Raw genomic sequence first — 16,789 nt, forward strand, 5'->3', positions numbered from 1 at the left:
GGCCTTGCCTCAGCATCATTAACAACTGTGGTTCCCGCGGGCTACTGAGCTCAGGTGTGAATGTGTGAACAGGTCATTCTTGAAAATACATTAGGTTTAATAAATGTGTGTAATATAAAAATACAAATAAAACATTGATTCAAATAAAACCATATGAGAAGGAATCCAAACCAGAAGACAGAGAGATGCATGAATTAAAGTGCTTTACTGGACCGCTCCAGCGAGTCGACCTCTCCTGTTGATGATCCTCTATCGTCCCCTGCTGGTCATGTCTGGTAAGTCTCTTGCTCTAACATCAGAAACAATTAAATAGCCATGTGCATAATTTTTTTTTTCAGGACTATAAAACTATAATTAGAAGTGGGATAAGAAAACATGCAATTTATTGATTTGTATTATGCTTAATATTTTATGAATGCCATATCGAGGTTCATCAATTTGCATTAACAGAACAGTCTGATTATCTTACTGGTTTTATTATCGAGCTCCAAAATTGTAGATTACATTTTTTTTTTCTAAAGCCAATCAAATTTGCTTACCAAATTAATAACAACTTACCAAAGACAAAAAATTTGAAAATGAAATGACTATTTGTACTTTATTACGAGAACATGGTTGAAGTCAGGCAGAATCCTCGTGGGACAAGTGGATTTATTTCACCACACTTGCAAGACTCTTCTTGTTTTATGGAAAATGGCTCAATGCAAACAACACCAATTATGTACGCAGGTTGATGTGTTTTGCACTAAAGTTGAGTCAGTTTCACCTTAGCTTCCTATAAATAATTGACGCTCCATGTATCATTTATAGCTTTGCCCCTGGGTTGTTGCTCACAGCAGAACGATAGCTGTGTGTAATATATATTTAAATTTGCAAATAGAATCAAACCAACAGAAAACAAGATGTGATTTAACCATTCATGTGCACAACTTCAGAAATATAGTTTCAGAGTATGTTTTAGTGCTATGTGACTGACTCCTCCTTTAATAAATGAGCTTTAATACTTAGTTTTAATACTTGGTTTTAATACCTGAAACCACTGAAGCTGGATTTGACCTATATGACTATCATGAAATGAACCACTCCAGCCCCTGTTCAGGCACCTTCATTTTTTTAGAAGGTATAAAAACACTCCAAACGTCAGTTGTGCAATATTGGCTCCTTGCCTTGTCCAATCTACCCATCGCTAATATTGTCTCCTGGAGCTGTGACACTGGCTCCATCAGCAGCCATCAGACCCTCTCATTTCCTCTCCACACGGATATGAACTGTCCTGCCAGAGCAGGCATCAGCAGCATCATTGTCTGACAGCCAACAAACAAGACAAGACAAACGAGAAGGGACAGAGCGTTTCACACGGATCACCGCCCAGACACTTGATGGCTGAGGCGATAACGCCACTGGACAACATTTTTCAAGGAGATCCTGCTTGTGAAACATCTTCATTTGGATTCGAAGCCGTCTTGTGTTTTGGGGGACGCTTGTTCTATTGGGGACTGTTATCTGAGGAGAGCCTGTGGCCTTTTGTTAACTGGTGCGAGTATATTAGGCTGCAGCAGAGATGAATCAGATTTCACTGCACTTCTTTTGTTGCCCGTCGTCTTTACAAAACACAGACATGAGCTTGAACAAAAATATGTTTATTATTACATGTACCTGCCATGGTCACTGACATGCAACAGCTACAATAACTCACATCGGTACTTCCAAATTTAAAGATTACAAATATGCTATTAGAGTTTTTTCCCATCCATAACATTTCATTGTTTTAGGCAAACATCATTAAAGGCATTATCAAGTCATAACACCTTGTATACACATCCAGTATTCCGTGCATCACATAAATATATGTTGATTCCAACAGAAACTGTGCATATTCATAATCACAGTCATTGGGAATCATGTCCTGCCTGGTTTCATTTCATCGGATCTCTTTGATAAAGGGCACTTATCTTCCTTTAAGCACCGGGCTGTTTGTTGATATGCTCACAAATACCTGTCACAAAGATTTTTTAAATCCTTAAGATGCTGAATGTGAAAAAAAAACTAACCCTAACTTTTCTTTACATTGTTCTTTAAATCCCCCAGTACTGGGGGGATTCTGCATTTGGGATGTCCTTCCCTCTCTCTCTTTACATGTAAATAGATTTTCATGATGGTGTTTTTAAAATGTAATTGATTGAACTTGATGCCTTGGTCCACTTTCCATTAACAAACATAATGATGGTTGAAGAGAGCTTCTCAAATAATAAAGACATTTCATCTGCAGTTGTTTAAAGAGGATGTTACTAAGAGGATAAACATGTTGGACGTATTTAACTGGCAGCGTTTCCCTCGTTGTTTCTGTTTCAAAGTCACTTTCTGTTAATTTGTCCTCAACCAATCTGCATCCAGTTGATTTCACACTATCTTGCAAACCGTTGACCGTCAGCACTCAGTGAAATGCTCAGCAGAGGCTGACGGGCCGAATAAAACGTTGACATTTGAGGGGACTGTCGTTCTATTCTGCACAAAGCCCAGAAAGCTTTTTTTTCATCCTCCTTCATATTCCTCAGAGGCTTCATTTCCTCTGGGGTCATGAGCGGACTGGGAAAGTGCTTGTAATAACTTTGGAAAAAGATATTCACTTTAAAAGCAGGACTTTATAGGCAACTTCCCAATAAAAAAACTTAATTTTCAACATTCATTTTGGTCTTACATTGACAATAAGACAAAAATAAAAGGCAACATGAGCACCACCACGGCTGGCACAGATCAAGGATAAAAGATACAAAACACTACAATGAAGTTTCCTAAATACAGCTGCTAACATAACATCTATACAGATCCTCAGATATCCATCAAATATCATCACATGGAGCGCTGACACCGAAAATAAAACGGTACGAGAAACAGACCTGTTTCACAGCAACACATCTTAAGGAAACATTACATACACAGCTTTGTCTTTTTTTGTGCTTTAGTGCTGTGGACTCAGTTTACAAATCAATACAAAAAAATACAAATATAGAAATCAATATTTATTTTAAATGAATATTAGTAGCTTTTGTGTAACATCTAATCAGATTTGCTGTCGTTAATTAACCACTTCTTCTTTCAAACCTGACCTTGTTGATTTATACTCTGTACACTAATTGTTTCTCATACGAGGTCTTTTCAACTTTGACTCACAGCTTAATATTCCCTAAAACTCTAAAATATAATAAACAATGTGTGGTTCTCGTTGTTAGTGTTTAGTAAATGTAAAGAAAGTATAAAACAAATTCTCATTTGAACATGTAGTCTATGGCGAACTTGTTGTTTGAGGCCACTTTTAGAGTTTCTGGAGCACTCAATTTCAGTATGTGCCTGCGACAGTAACTCTCTAACAAACGTGCAACATAAAGGCATGTTCCAGCATTAACAGGAGATGTAACTGTGAAACAGATTTTGAACAAAAATCTGGTAAAATGTCTGAATTTCAAATCCCGACTACAAGATTAGACTTTGTTGACATTGTTGTTTTCAGAAACAAATGTCCACTTACTTTGTACACAAGAGCATACATAAATAAAAACTCTTTAACCAAGATGGCCAGGCTCCTCCTTAATATACCAACTACCTGGCTGGTTAAATAAAGGTTTAAAAATATAAACTGCTGTAGCTGAATCACGCATGAATGAGCGTAAACACTTTGAGAATGTTCAGACAAAAATGTGATTGCGTCGGCCCTTCATCTTGTTCGGTGTGTGTGGCGTCACTCCACCGCCTCGTGTTTCTCCCTCTCCTCGGGAACAGACATTAAGATCTTCTGACAGGACGTGGTGAAGATTTCTGAGGAGAAACAGCTCATCACATCAACAACATGTCTGTTTTCTTTGGCTCCATTACTGCACATGTTTTTGCAAAAGAAAAAAAAAAAATGTATAGACTTTATCAAACAAATACTTTGGTTTCATTCCCTCGCTTCCACTGTGTAAATAAGCAAAATGTATCAGTGCCCCCCACAGATATTTTCACATGAATCTCGTAACAAAGTGTAATGAACGCCGCGTCACTCACCCAGCATCTTCTTGACCACATGGGGTTTCTTCCACTTGAAGCCCAGTAGATACGCTGGGATACCTGTGAGAATGATGCCGCTGCCGACCAGGCACTCGAAGGGAGCCGCCCAGAACGACACGATGATCATGAAGACACAGCCCAGAACGAAAGTCACAGGGATGAACAGATACACCTGCACAGAGAAAGACAAGAGAACGGGTTTGTTGCAGTTCAAAAAAAGAGGACTATCCAAAAAATACTATTGTTGTTTGGCAAAGTGACGGAGAAATGAATTTCAGGTTCATACAAAACTGATCCTTTTAATTATATAAGAAATTGTCAAATTAGATATGTAACATGCCCTATATGTCAGATACTGCAGCATGTCAAAACATCTCATTATTACTTCATAATATTGTCTTTTCACTTGATGTGGAATATGAATTAATATGAATAAAATAACGTGCAGATTTGCCTTTTTGTTCATGTGTTTGTTATCACATCTTCAGTTGAAACCAGCTATGGAAGGTTAACTAAGTACACATATACTTGTACTTTTATTGAGTATTTTCATTTGTACTTCTACTCCTCTACAATTCAGAGAAAGAAAACTTATCTTTTCACTGCACTACATTTATTTGTATTTACTCATAACTTAGATTTGACTGTAGTTTCAGATTCGTTTTACAAATTTAACCAACATTTAAGTGGCATACACATTAATGCCTCAATAAACATTATCCAATAACATGATAAACATGATTCTGACAGGAGCCACTCTACAAAACAAGTACTTTTGCGACTTAAACTATATGTATACATAGTATACAGGTAGATAGAAAGGTAGGTAGGTAGGTAGGTAGGTAGGTAGGTAGGTAGGTAGGTGGGTAGGTAGGTTGGTGGGTAGGTAGGTAGGTGGGTAGGTAGGTAGGTGCGTAGGTGGGTTGGTGGGTAGGTGGGTGGGTAGGTAGGTAGGTGCGTGGGTAGGTGCGTGGGTAGGTAGGTAGGTGAGTAGGTAGGTAGGTGGGTAGGTAGGTAGGTGCGTAGGTAGGTGCGTAGGTAGGTAGGTAGGTAGGTAGGTAGATGGATAGAATACAGATGCTCAGCTTCTGTAGCCGAGCTTTGTAAGCTGATGAAGAGAAATGTGTTGTTGTTGTGACAGAAGATAAATTTAGATGTGAAAAAAACTAACAATTGTCTTGATTCATGAATGGTTTACACATGAAGAAGAAAGCTCCATTTGTTCCTTGTTAGAGGTTCATCTTATAAAACAAATAGGCTGAGAGCACTCAGGCTCAGAGCAGAGATGAAAGACTCCAGTCAACCAAAGTAATAATCCCATGATGAAACAGAAACAAAGAGCCATGTATCCGTGCAGACACCACTCCCATCCTGATATCACAGTGTGGTTCCATTTCCCACAATAATAAGCGTTGTGATACAATAGTTGTTTTATTAAAAGACAGATTTTATGAAACCGGGGGACGTGTTTCTATTTATGTTTGAGGCAGACAGAGAAAGTGGCTGAGGTTCAGGTCAAGATCTTAAATCACTGCTATACCTTTCGGTGAGTTTCAAATCTTTCACACTTCACTTTTCTCAGATAGATTGTGCAATGAAATATTTGCCACCTGATCAGACATGGGTGCTCTACCTTAATGGGCCTCCTGAGGTCGGGCTTGGTAAAGCGCAGCCAGATCAAACCTGCGATGGCCATACCAACACAGAGCCAGGTGAAGAAGCTGAAGAGGTTGATGACAGAGAAGATGTCCTGGGAGATGGCGTACATCATGGACAGCAAACACTGATATCAGGGAAAAGGAACAACAAGATGATGTCAGTCTTTCATACACGCATGCACAGTATTAAAAAGATATTTATCGCCGCCAAGGAAGTTACGTTTTCACCCCGGTCCGTTTGTTTGTTTTGTTTCTTTGTTTGTTAGCGAGATTACATAAAAACAACCCAACAGATTTCTAGGAAATTTTGTAGAGGGGTGGGACACGACCCAAAGAAGAAACAATCACATTTTGGTGCTGATCCAGAACAGAGAGCAGGTCCGGGATTTTTTTTTCACTTTCTTTAACACTGCAAATTGTTGTTCAACAATTTCATTGATTTCTCAGGATAATTCATGGTTCTTCATCAAAAAATCTGGTTTAGGGGAATGATATTTATGAGTGTGTGCAATTTGGTGCCGATCAAAATAACAATCCAGATATAGTGAATTCAAATGTGGTCTCATAAGGAAACTGTTGGGCCTTGGAGGAGGTCGGGTGCCATTCTAGTTCACAGGTGTCTTTGTGGGATATGTGTGACAAATGCTAAATGTAGCACATATCAAAATACACATTAGATGCATGTAAATATCAGAGAGTAAAAGGATTTTTTTCTATTAAAAATAACTTTACAAATACTTAATAACTCAATAATCAGCATTTAGACCGATCTATGATCAGTACTTGTTTTAGCTTATACGTATTTTCAACTGCCAGAAACATGTTGACGCTGGCTGCATTAATAAAGGTCATGTATGATTTAGTGCACCTTTATTAACCATGATTCTATTAGATGTCATCCTTGGTTCTTGGGGTAATCGGGCACTTCTGATGGTGCTGATTTGTAAAACACAAGAGTAACTGTTGAATCATCACTGTTAGTAGCAGGGGTCTTACTGTGAAGATGAGGGACGGCACTGGAGTGAAAAGGTCTGAGTGGACCAGTCCCAGAGCTGCGGGGAGTTGACCCTCTCGAGCGCCAGCATAGAACAAGCTAGAAGAGAGAAAGCTCTTTCATGTTTATTTTTTGATAAAACAGTCGCCCTATATTAACAGTTCCAGCCAATAACAGCCCCAGGTTTTGGAACACACCCCCTACCCACCCCTTACTCTCCTATCGTATGGCACTTCACATCCTCTCTAAAACGTTTGAGCGTTCACGCCCTAACGTCCAGTATCCCTTTCTCAAAACATCCTGACTCCGGTTTCATCACTGCACAGGAAAATTGTGCCCCTAACTGACCATGTTGTTTTTAAACAGACTTGCCTGACTTCACCTCCCACCCTGAGCTATGTGTAAACACGCACCGTGCTGAGGTGAAGAGGGATCCGTTGACGGCTCCAAAGCAGGACAGTCCCACAAAGACAGGAATCAGCCAGGACATCACGCCGAGATGGTACTCCCCGAAACTCTGCGAGACAGAACAGCCAGTAACACATAGGAAGGCAGCTTACATTTTGCAAAACATACAATAAACGGAGTCTCAGAACGTTTTTGACAGACGCATAATGCTTACCACGGCAACAGCCTCGGACTCGACCATAACTTCAGGAGAGATGGTGGTGAAGTAGGCCAGGTTGGTCAGAACATACACCACAGTCACTATGGGCATGGAGATGATGATAGCCAAAGGCAGGTTCCTACGGAGGGAAAGGTCAGAGGTCATTGGAGAAGAGCTCCTCTCAACATCTCGACCACTTATTTTCTTATAATGTGATCATTTAGCTAGTGTTCAGTTTCATGCATGTGAAGATGACCAAGGACAGTTTCAAATAGTTGTGTACAGTGATCAGTTTTGCATTAATATAATATAACATAATACTTTAAAGCATAAGCATCACCTAATGATGCAGTAAAAATCCAATCTAATGCATTATATGATATGGTGTTCCTGTTCCTTTGTCCAGCCTCTCTTTACTGTGTCTCCATGCAGTCCGCTGCAGTTAACAAGCACGGATGAGGTTCATCATGCTGTTGGCAAATATCTGTACAGTCTGTACAATCCTCAAAACAACCTTCATCAAATTTAAGTCACCTCTCTGGATTGATCATCTCCCCGGTTACGTAATTCAGGTAGTTCCTAGAAAAGAAAACAAGAGTTCCACACTGTTTTAGCAATTGGCGAAAAATTACTGGGTATTGCACTGCAAAAAGAACAAGCGAACCGTTTCTATTTCCAGACTGTTATTTCATCAAAAATTGGTCACAAATGCCTCACCAGCCTCCAAAAGCAAAGAGGCCGCTGTATAAGGCCAAGACAATGTTGTCGACCCCCATTTTGCTGCCTTCAAATGCCTTCTCTGGCATAAGGTACGGCACGTCACCTGCACACAGAAGAAATTAGAGGTTAAGGAATAATTGACCTTTCACGTCTTGCGGTTTCATACATTTTGAATCGATTCTCATTTAGGGCTCCTGGCGCTTTCTATTTCTTGTATCAAGGCCGGTATGATGCTGCTTGTCATTTGACAGGTTGGACATTTTCAACCAGCAGCGAGCCAGTACTGACACATTTGAGTTGTTGCCTGGTCGACATTTAAATATGACCAGAATATATTTTGAGTCCACCCATTTACTCAGAGCCGCTACAAAAACCAGTGCATCAGCAAAAGGAGTTGTATTAGAGCGTGTGTGTGTGTGTGTGTGTGTGTGTGTGTGTGTGTGTGTGTGTGTGTGTGTGTGTGTGTGTGTGTGTGTGTGTGTGTGTGTGTGTGCAGGCTCGTAGTCTTGCTTCTGGGTGACTCTCCCCTCTACCTGTCGCTTTCAGATGGTAATGACTTTCCTTTTCCACGAGGCCTGTTACACCCTCATTATTTTCTCACTCAGTCCTCTGAGAGACCACAGTGTGACAACAGCCGGCAAGCCTCGCCGCCCAGTCTCCATGGAAACGCAGCATAGAGCACAATGGTGGTGGGGCATGGCTTCGCAAAGGGAGGGCGGGAGAGCAGCAGATGTAGCACGGAGCGAGCGATGGTCACGAAGTGTTCTCGTCTGGTTTTACTTCAGATGGTGTGACTGTAGCTCATTTCCTCCTTCAGATTTGAAAATAATTTCAAGTATATTCCTTATTTTTTCAAGATGGAGTCACATGATTGTTTCCCGCCATGTTTAAGACAGTGATATTGAAGATTCAGTCAATAATGTGAGTCATTTCTGCAAGAATCTACATTTTCCACAATTTCCTTTTCATGACTAAATCTATTCAATCGTGTTCTGTGGGCTACTGTGCAGACGAGTCATGTATGAAACCAATTAGGCTCTGTAGTGTTCAGCAGATGCACAGTACACCTGTATAGACACACGTGGCTGCACTCCTGCTCAGACTCAGCAACATGGCTGCACACAGACGAGCCTTGTGCTCAGACTCAGCAACTGTGCAAACAGGCAGAAAGGAGGGCAGTCCGCTCGGTCTGGTTCATTAGTGTGAGACAACAATTTGTTGATCATCAGCAACAAAAGAAATAAACCCCAGATATAGTCACCCATGCAGACAGTTAGGGGTGAAATAATAAATTGTGTAACTATATAAAAACTACAAACTGTAAGAGCACATTTTATTTACACTTCTTTTACTATTGCACTTAATATCTAAACAGAAGAAAGTAGTTCTTGTTTGGAGACAGAAAGAATATCTATATTACTGCACAAAGTACTGTGTCTGTAACAGAACATTACAATTGCATCACATGGTAGAGTTTTACCGATCATTACAGTAGATTTTAATACAACTTGTAATTATCAGAGTAACAATATAGATAAATTATGATATTTGTACTATAGCTGCCACACAAAAGAATAGAACCATATATTTTCATTTATACTAAAGTTAATAGGAGTTAAGATTAAATATCAGTTTGTCTTACTTGTTTTTGTCTGTTGAGTTTATCATCAGCTTGTGATCAAGAATTCAGTGATAAAACTGGAAATTATACCAGATAAAGAAAGAGACGGGACTGGGAAACCCAGCTGGTTGATATCAAGTTGCATACAAACATTAGAGTGTTTAGATAATGTGAGTTTAGCACTGATTTTGGTGCCTTTAGGGTTTTCATGTGGCCACAGAACACACAGTTTTACACAGATCCCTCATATGGACTAAAGATTCAGTGCCTGTGTGTCTCCTTCTGTGCTACGTACCTGTGGAGATCTGAATGAAGCCAAAGAGGATGATGATGATCAGAGCCACCAACTTGGAGGCCGTGAACAAGTCCTGCACTTTGGTGGCTGCTCTGACACTGATGCAGTTTACGAATGTCAGGGACGCTGCAGGAGGTGAGAGATAAGAAGAAGATTTACAGGAATGATCACATTGAATGAAGATATGCATCTAAACTCTGTTACTTTCTGAACTGAGCCCAAAACTCACTGAGACACAGGCAGGCAATGAGCTTGGCAGCACTTTCGGGCACAGGGCAGTCTGGGTAGAGAGGTTTCAGAAGATACGTAGCGAACACCAGCGACACCACGTACTGCGACGACGGCCGAATGATGAGCATCTCCACCCAGAGCTTCAGGAAGGCCGCCAGCTCGCCGTACACCTCCAAGATGTAAGTGTAGTCCCCCCCTGACTTGGTGATGGTTGTGCCCAGCTCGGCGTAGCACAGGGCGCCCATGGTCGAGATCACTCCGCAGGCTGACCAGACGATGAGGGAGAGCCCGGCCGAGCCCGTCTCTTTCACCACCCCTGACGGGGCGACGAAGATGCCCGAGCCGATGATGGTGCCTATGATCATCCCCACGCCGTTGAAGAGGGTGATGCTGCGTTTGAGCTCGATCTTCTCCCCTTTGGCAGGGGCGACGTCGGTGGGGCTCGCGGCCGTTGGAGCAGGGACCAGGGAGGCAGATGGAGATGCTGGCCGCTCCTCGATGAGACCATCTGGGTCTGGGTCTGCATCGGCTGCTGGAGGAGAAGAGGAGCAGGCAAACGAGGAGAAATTAGCAAAGTGGGAAACTTTTCTGCGGTGTGAGAGTTTTTCTGTCCATGGGAATTCGAGAGCAGCAATTACTTGTGAATCTTTGGTATGCACATTGAAAGAACAGGTAAAGAACCGGTAAAGAACTGGTTTCTCCAGAACGTTACCTATCCCTAATGTTTACCTCCTTCTGTTCCAAAGTAGACGCACCCTGCTGTAGGGTAATTGGTTAAGAGTTAATATGCTCACCTATCCTTGACACACACATCTAACAACAGCATGATGAACGTCTCCATAGCAACATCAGATTGTGCTCTTGCATCAGGCAATGTTGCATCAGAGCGCATGGCGGATTAGTGCAGCCCCGCACCAGGTGGTGTCTACAGGAGTATAAGCATGCACTGTACTCACCACCTATCTTCTCCTGGCTCGCCGCCTTGGACACACGCTCACAACTGCTCCGTGATTTCAGCTCCGGCTCAGCCATCTTCCCTCTCAGTCTGGGTCCCCTTGTCTTGTCTTCTTTCTTCCTCCTGCCCCCCTTTTTCCTTCCTCCCTTTATGCCCCCTTTCCTCCTGCTGCCTGGATTTCCTCCTCTTCTTTCTCTCACACGATCCACCCCTCACTCTCTGTCTCTAACCCGCTCTGATTCGTCCACGCTCACGCACATGCATGCACGCTCCCCTCCTCATTTGCACACACTGCCTTTCGTCACTCAGGCTGGAATTCATCTGACCCTGATCCTCTCTCTCTGTCTCTTCCTCCTTCCCTCCCTCCCTCCCTCCCTCCCCCCTGTGTCTCCAGGATACAGCAGGGAGGGGCTGAACCTTTGTGATGCTGCTGCTGCCGGGGCCCACACCCACTCCAAATACATGATGGGATAACTCAGAGGGGGGAAGTAGGTTAGCAGCAGGCACCATTTGGAGAGGGCCTCCGTGTGATGCTATAATCCTTTTGTGTCCTGGCTAATCCAGTGCAATACAGTATGTTGTGTCTGTTTGTGTGCTGGGAGAGATGCTGCAGGGCTGGTGCGTCCTCTAGTGGTGATCAGGTGGAACCACAACAGCCTTTGTTCTCTCATCTCTAATGCAGAAAGGTGACACCTCTACCGCATTGACCCCATTCAGGGCAGAATGAAAGTGATGGGGCACGTGATACTTCTGTAACCACCTGACACCCACCACTTGCATGATATTAGCTGACGTCATCGTCGGGTAGGAGTTCAGGTCCTGACCTTCCCAGCTCAACAGTGCCGGTGTCCTCAGGCTGCTCCGTAATGACAGTGGCAAACTGTGATAGATAGAATAGAGAAAAATCTGTCAGAAATTGTTTTGCAGAACAAAGTACAAGTGAAGTAAACAAATGGGTATAAAGTAAATGTAACTAGAACATACCTCTGCCAAGGACCTAACACACTCATAGTTATCAGTCCCTTAAATCTGCCTGATTTTCTTCATCGAGATCCAGGAGTTATTCCCCTGGAAATGGATGCAAATGTTAAAAATCTCTCTACATGTTAAAACAAACACCAACGTGGGCTCTTCCCTGACCCATACCGCATCTTTCCACCAAGTTTGTAGTCTGTAGTTTTTGAGTAATGCTGCTAACAAACAAACACCAATGAAAGCACAAACTCCTTAGTGGGTTAGGGTTAGGGTAATAGTTAGGGAATAGCCTTTACTTATGGGTAAACGTTTGAACACCTCACAAAGGACAAGTGAAAGACATGTGTGGGAGTTTTGTAACAACATTGTTTGTCCCTATTGTCAGGTGGATTGGCTTAAATTAACAGGAGGGGACTTGGCTTGGTGCTAGTGGGCTGCACGTCACACTTCGACCACTAGATGGCGACCTAAACAAACTGGAGAAGTCAACACACACCATCTTGCTGTCGATGGAACCACAATGAAGTTTCACACTCTATATTTAGTGAGACAAGAAATTCGAGAATCTATTTTTGGGTGTGTTCCACTCTCGCTGATAGGAAACTTTACTATAGACAACAGAGTCCACCAAACAGTGTTACTAGTGTTTGTTGTGATTCTGTAGTGACAGACTGTGTCGACCTTTGACCCCTGTGGAATCATAAAGGTAATTAAAACCTGAGGAAAGAGTGAGTTTGTGTGCAACTAATTTTCTTGTTATTTAATAGTAGGGCTATATATATATAGATATATATATATATACTATGAGTACTGAGAGATGTAAAAACATGAACAGGGACTGTAAAGGTACTTTGCAGCATTTTCTTTTTTAAATAGCTACTTTGAGTAAAAGACCACAGAACTCCTCCAGACGTGTTTTCTTCTAGTGGCCATCAAACTGAACAACTAGTCCCCCTACTGGCGGGAGGACCACTGACAATCAGACACTGATTAGACACAATTAGACACAAATAATACTATTATTACTATTATATTTCATGTCCAGCATTACTATTGATAAGTAACTTTATTGTTTTTTTCATCACATTATGTTAAATTTCATGTGGAATATCCCATAGTTATCATTACTTAACATCCTTATCATTACTACATACTGCCACTAGTTGAGTGTTCGTTTACTGTCTTAAATAACTTTATTATCATTTCCTCCGTTATTTCTGTTCACTTTATATTTTTATTTTCACTTATAGTACACTTTTATATTCTTTAGACTAGATGCTCTATTGTTTCTTCTCTGTAACGCTTATTTGTAATGGTGGCGTAAACTGGTGCGATAATTATCTTTGGGATCGATAAAGTATGTTCTTATCTCCGCTGTATTTTACCGTAGCACCGTGTAAAAAGTGCATTCTGAGAATGAGCCCCGTTGTGTTTCGGCGTAGTGAAGCGTACTTGCATGTCTATCACCGCTGACAAAGTCGACCTGCGACCACCGAGCTCGGCTCAACACGAGCGTCTCGGCTCCAGAGCGGCGGAGCGCAGGCCGACGCTGGATCCCACCAGGGCACTCTCTGCCTCGGGTCCGGGGACTTTCCCCTGGGCGGGGAGAGGAGAAACCGGTTCTCTGCTGGTAGCCCAGAGTGCAAGTCTTCGGAATGCCCGGATGTAAACATGGTGACGCCGCGCCTTAGTACTCTGAGTTTTGTCACTTTCTTTCTATCATGGTGTTAGTGTATATTTTTTTTTACTTTGCAGTGTAACGCTAAGATTATGAAATGTGAGCGTTGATCAGTAAAACACGGCGTCGACCTCCAAATATCTTCTTTGTTGTTTCCGTTGTTTCTGCTGGTTCTTGAATTAAATGAATGCAGTGAAGGATCATGGGAAGTCTTAAAGGTATACTAACTAGCTAAATAAATGGCTACCACAGACCAGCCTCCTGTCGGTTCTACAGATCCTGTTTGTTCACACAGTACAGAGGCACGTTGTATTCACGGAAGTAAACTGGTATTATGTTTCACTTTCTGTGTTTGTTGTGAGATTAAATCATAACAAAAACAATCCAATCTTTGGGAAAACTCACCTCCGAGGAGCTAGAGAAAGGAAACCTTCTCTGCACTGAAGAAATATCTGAGTTGAGCCCGTGTGAGACTGTATCAGTAGAATTCACAATTTATATGTCACAGCTTCAGAAGTGACTCTCATCTCTCTTAGTGTCGTTCATCTGTTTTTCATTACTCAACACAACCTCGCTCCCTTTCTCATCTACTTTCTTTCTACTTGTGTCTCCATCCATCAGATTTTCTTTCCTTATCTCATGTCATTTTCTATTAGCTCTTGATTTGCTTTCATTTATTTTTAGCTTGACTATTTTTACTGCTTCTCATTGTTCCTTTGTTGCCTTTTTATCCCTGCGGCTTCCCTCTCACTTACAGTCATCTTCTATCTGTGATCTCATTTCTCAATCTCTGATTTCACCTTTTGATCCTGTCATCTTTTTCCCTTAACCCTTCGTCTCTGTTCCAGGAAGGGAGGCTGTTTTGCAGTCTGCGTTTCCCTGCTCAACCTCTTAATTACTCTCCTTGTTAAAGTTTGTTAGATTACGCAGGAAACATGTCCTCAGTTTAATCCGTTTTCCCAGCAAACGTTTCTCTCAGTGTTTTTTTTTTCATTCTTGCCATACATTTTCTTTTTATTTCTTATTGTCCTTCGATTCATCTTCCTTCGTTCTTCCATCCGTTGTTTTTCTGAAAATAGAATTCCCTTATTTCATTGCGGTGTTCCGCGTTATAAATGAGAAAAAGACAGTGATTAATGTTAATCACTGTTTATGATGTTGAGTGCAAAACATAGATCAGGATCACAGACTGTAAATATAGATGGACGACATGACAGCTCCCAAAAGTGAAGCCAGAGTCTCCTGATAACCACCTGGTAGTCGTCCATCTTCATTTCCAGTGTATGATGTGGACACAGAAACCACATGTTGTTATTTAGATGGAAATCATGGAGTTGCAGTAATATGATGCTATAACCTCTCCTCTGTGCAGGCCTCCAAAAATATTGAGGAACACGAGAGTCTGGAGATTTGCTCAACATCCAACTGGAAAAAAGAAATTCACATTTTGTTGTGTTTTGTTTTTCTTTAGCAATACAACAGAAGAAAGGTGCAAAATCAAAGAACATAGATACAAATAGAAATCTAGAAGGAACACGACAAAGCAGACCCACAATGTCTGTCGTCTGTTCAGGGAACATTTTGTGTTATTTTGAATTAAATCATGTGTGTATGTTTCTGTGTGTGGGCGGCAGAGTTGTGCAGTGGTTAAAGAGCTGTTGCCTCACAGCAAGAAGGCTCTTGATTCCAATCTCAGAATTTGGCCTCGGCCTGTCTGTGGCGTTTGTTTTCTCTGCGTACTCCAGCTCCAATTGAAGACTCTAAATTGACTTTAAATATTGATGTAAGCGTGATTGTTTGTCTCTGTGTGTCGGCCCTGCGATACACTGGTGACCTGTCCAGGGTGCACAATGCCTCTGGCACAATGTCAGCTGGGATGCACCCTGCACCCTTCAAGGGATATACAGCATAAATAATGGATGGATGGATGGATTTCTTTGTGGACCTCACTTTGTGTGCAGCGGCATTGTCATGCAGGGGGAAAAAAAAGCCCCACAAAAGTGCACAATTTTAATGCACAGGGATGTCCACACATTTTATGGTGAAGGTGTTATTACAGATTGTTAAAATATTCTGCTGCTGGTTTTTCCTGCTGAGCAACGATTTTCTGCAACCTTTTCATAAAACTATTTAATTTCATTATTCTCATTATTCCACATATTTTTACACGCCATTCAAATTGCATGCACTAGCACCTCACCCCACACACTCTTTCATTCCATAGGGTTTCCATCTCCCCATTTTTCCATTCCCTCACTTTCCTCTCCTCTCCTCTCCCTGACTTTTTCTGTCCTTCTTTTCATGGAGCCAATTTACCATCTCTCCACTCTTCAAAGAAACATCCACCTCCTGTTGCCACCACCCACCGATATTCCGCTCTGTTTCATATTTCTTTTCATCAGTCCTTTCATCACGGCCTCCTCCACCGAAATATCATGCATATCCCTCCGTTAATGCCCCTCTGCCTCTGCAGGATGATGACACTGCAAGATGTATTTTACCTCCTCCTGCTCTATGTCTTCACGACTTCCATAAACCTTTCAAGTTTTAATGTCATAATCTTTTACCTGTCCACTTTTTTCACTATTTCGGCTTCACATCCTCTTGAACCTCTCCATTACTCTGAGTATTTTCTATTTTCTCGTGAGACTATCCACATAATGATTCATCATATAATTACCGAACTGTGATCTGCTCTTATTTTCAGTAAATGAACAAAAATACCCAAGGGTTGTTATTTAGTGATCTAAAGCTTGTTAGGCAGGGAAGCATATTTCACTGCAGTTTTATTGTTTATTCTTTTTTCCATCCACTTGGTTAGAAAGTCATTTAGAGACCTAATAAAATAGCTGCATTAAACTTGAGCCAGCCGGTAAAATCAAATGATGTGCTGTTGTTCCACTGCACTGATGCACTGTTTTAATTCACATTTTCTTATCTGCATTAAAGCCCAGAATGCCTCACTGCTTATCGCCAGGAGCTCGTCAACCCGCATCACGTCTTGTTTTATT

The 16,789-nt window shown here is 41.7% G+C and overlaps 1 protein-coding gene across 2 annotated transcripts; it reads right to left on the bottom strand.

Moving 5' to 3' along the window:
- Positions 1-1,624: 1,624 nt before the first annotated feature.
- LOC118111467 (large neutral amino acids transporter small subunit 1) lies at positions 1,625-11,475 on the bottom strand. 2 transcript variants are annotated; one of them, XM_035160098.2, is made up of 11 exons: positions 11,127-11,475; positions 10,169-10,699; positions 9,940-10,065; positions 8,021-8,126; positions 7,838-7,882; positions 7,319-7,442; positions 7,110-7,213; positions 6,699-6,795; positions 5,678-5,827; positions 4,042-4,216; positions 1,625-3,813 (listed from the first exon to the last, which is right to left on the bottom strand). In XM_035160098.2, exons 1-11 carry the CDS (start codon positions 11,200-11,202, stop codon positions 3,737-3,739), a joined length of 1,611 nt encoding a protein of 536 aa, XP_035015989.1. In that variant the 5' UTR covers positions 11,203-11,475; the 3' UTR covers positions 1,625-3,736. The 2 variants fall into 2 exon arrangements, with proteins under 2 accessions (XP_035015989.1, XP_035015988.1); XM_035160097.2 differs by having other exon boundaries at positions 10,169-10,702.
- Between the last annotated feature and the right edge of the window lie 5,314 nt (positions 11,476-16,789).

Source organism: Hippoglossus stenolepis, chromosome 6, assembly GCF_022539355.2.
Source record: "Hippoglossus stenolepis isolate QCI-W04-F060 chromosome 6, HSTE1.2, whole genome shotgun sequence".
Taxonomy (NCBI): domain Eukaryota; kingdom Metazoa; phylum Chordata; class Actinopteri; order Pleuronectiformes; family Pleuronectidae; genus Hippoglossus; species Hippoglossus stenolepis.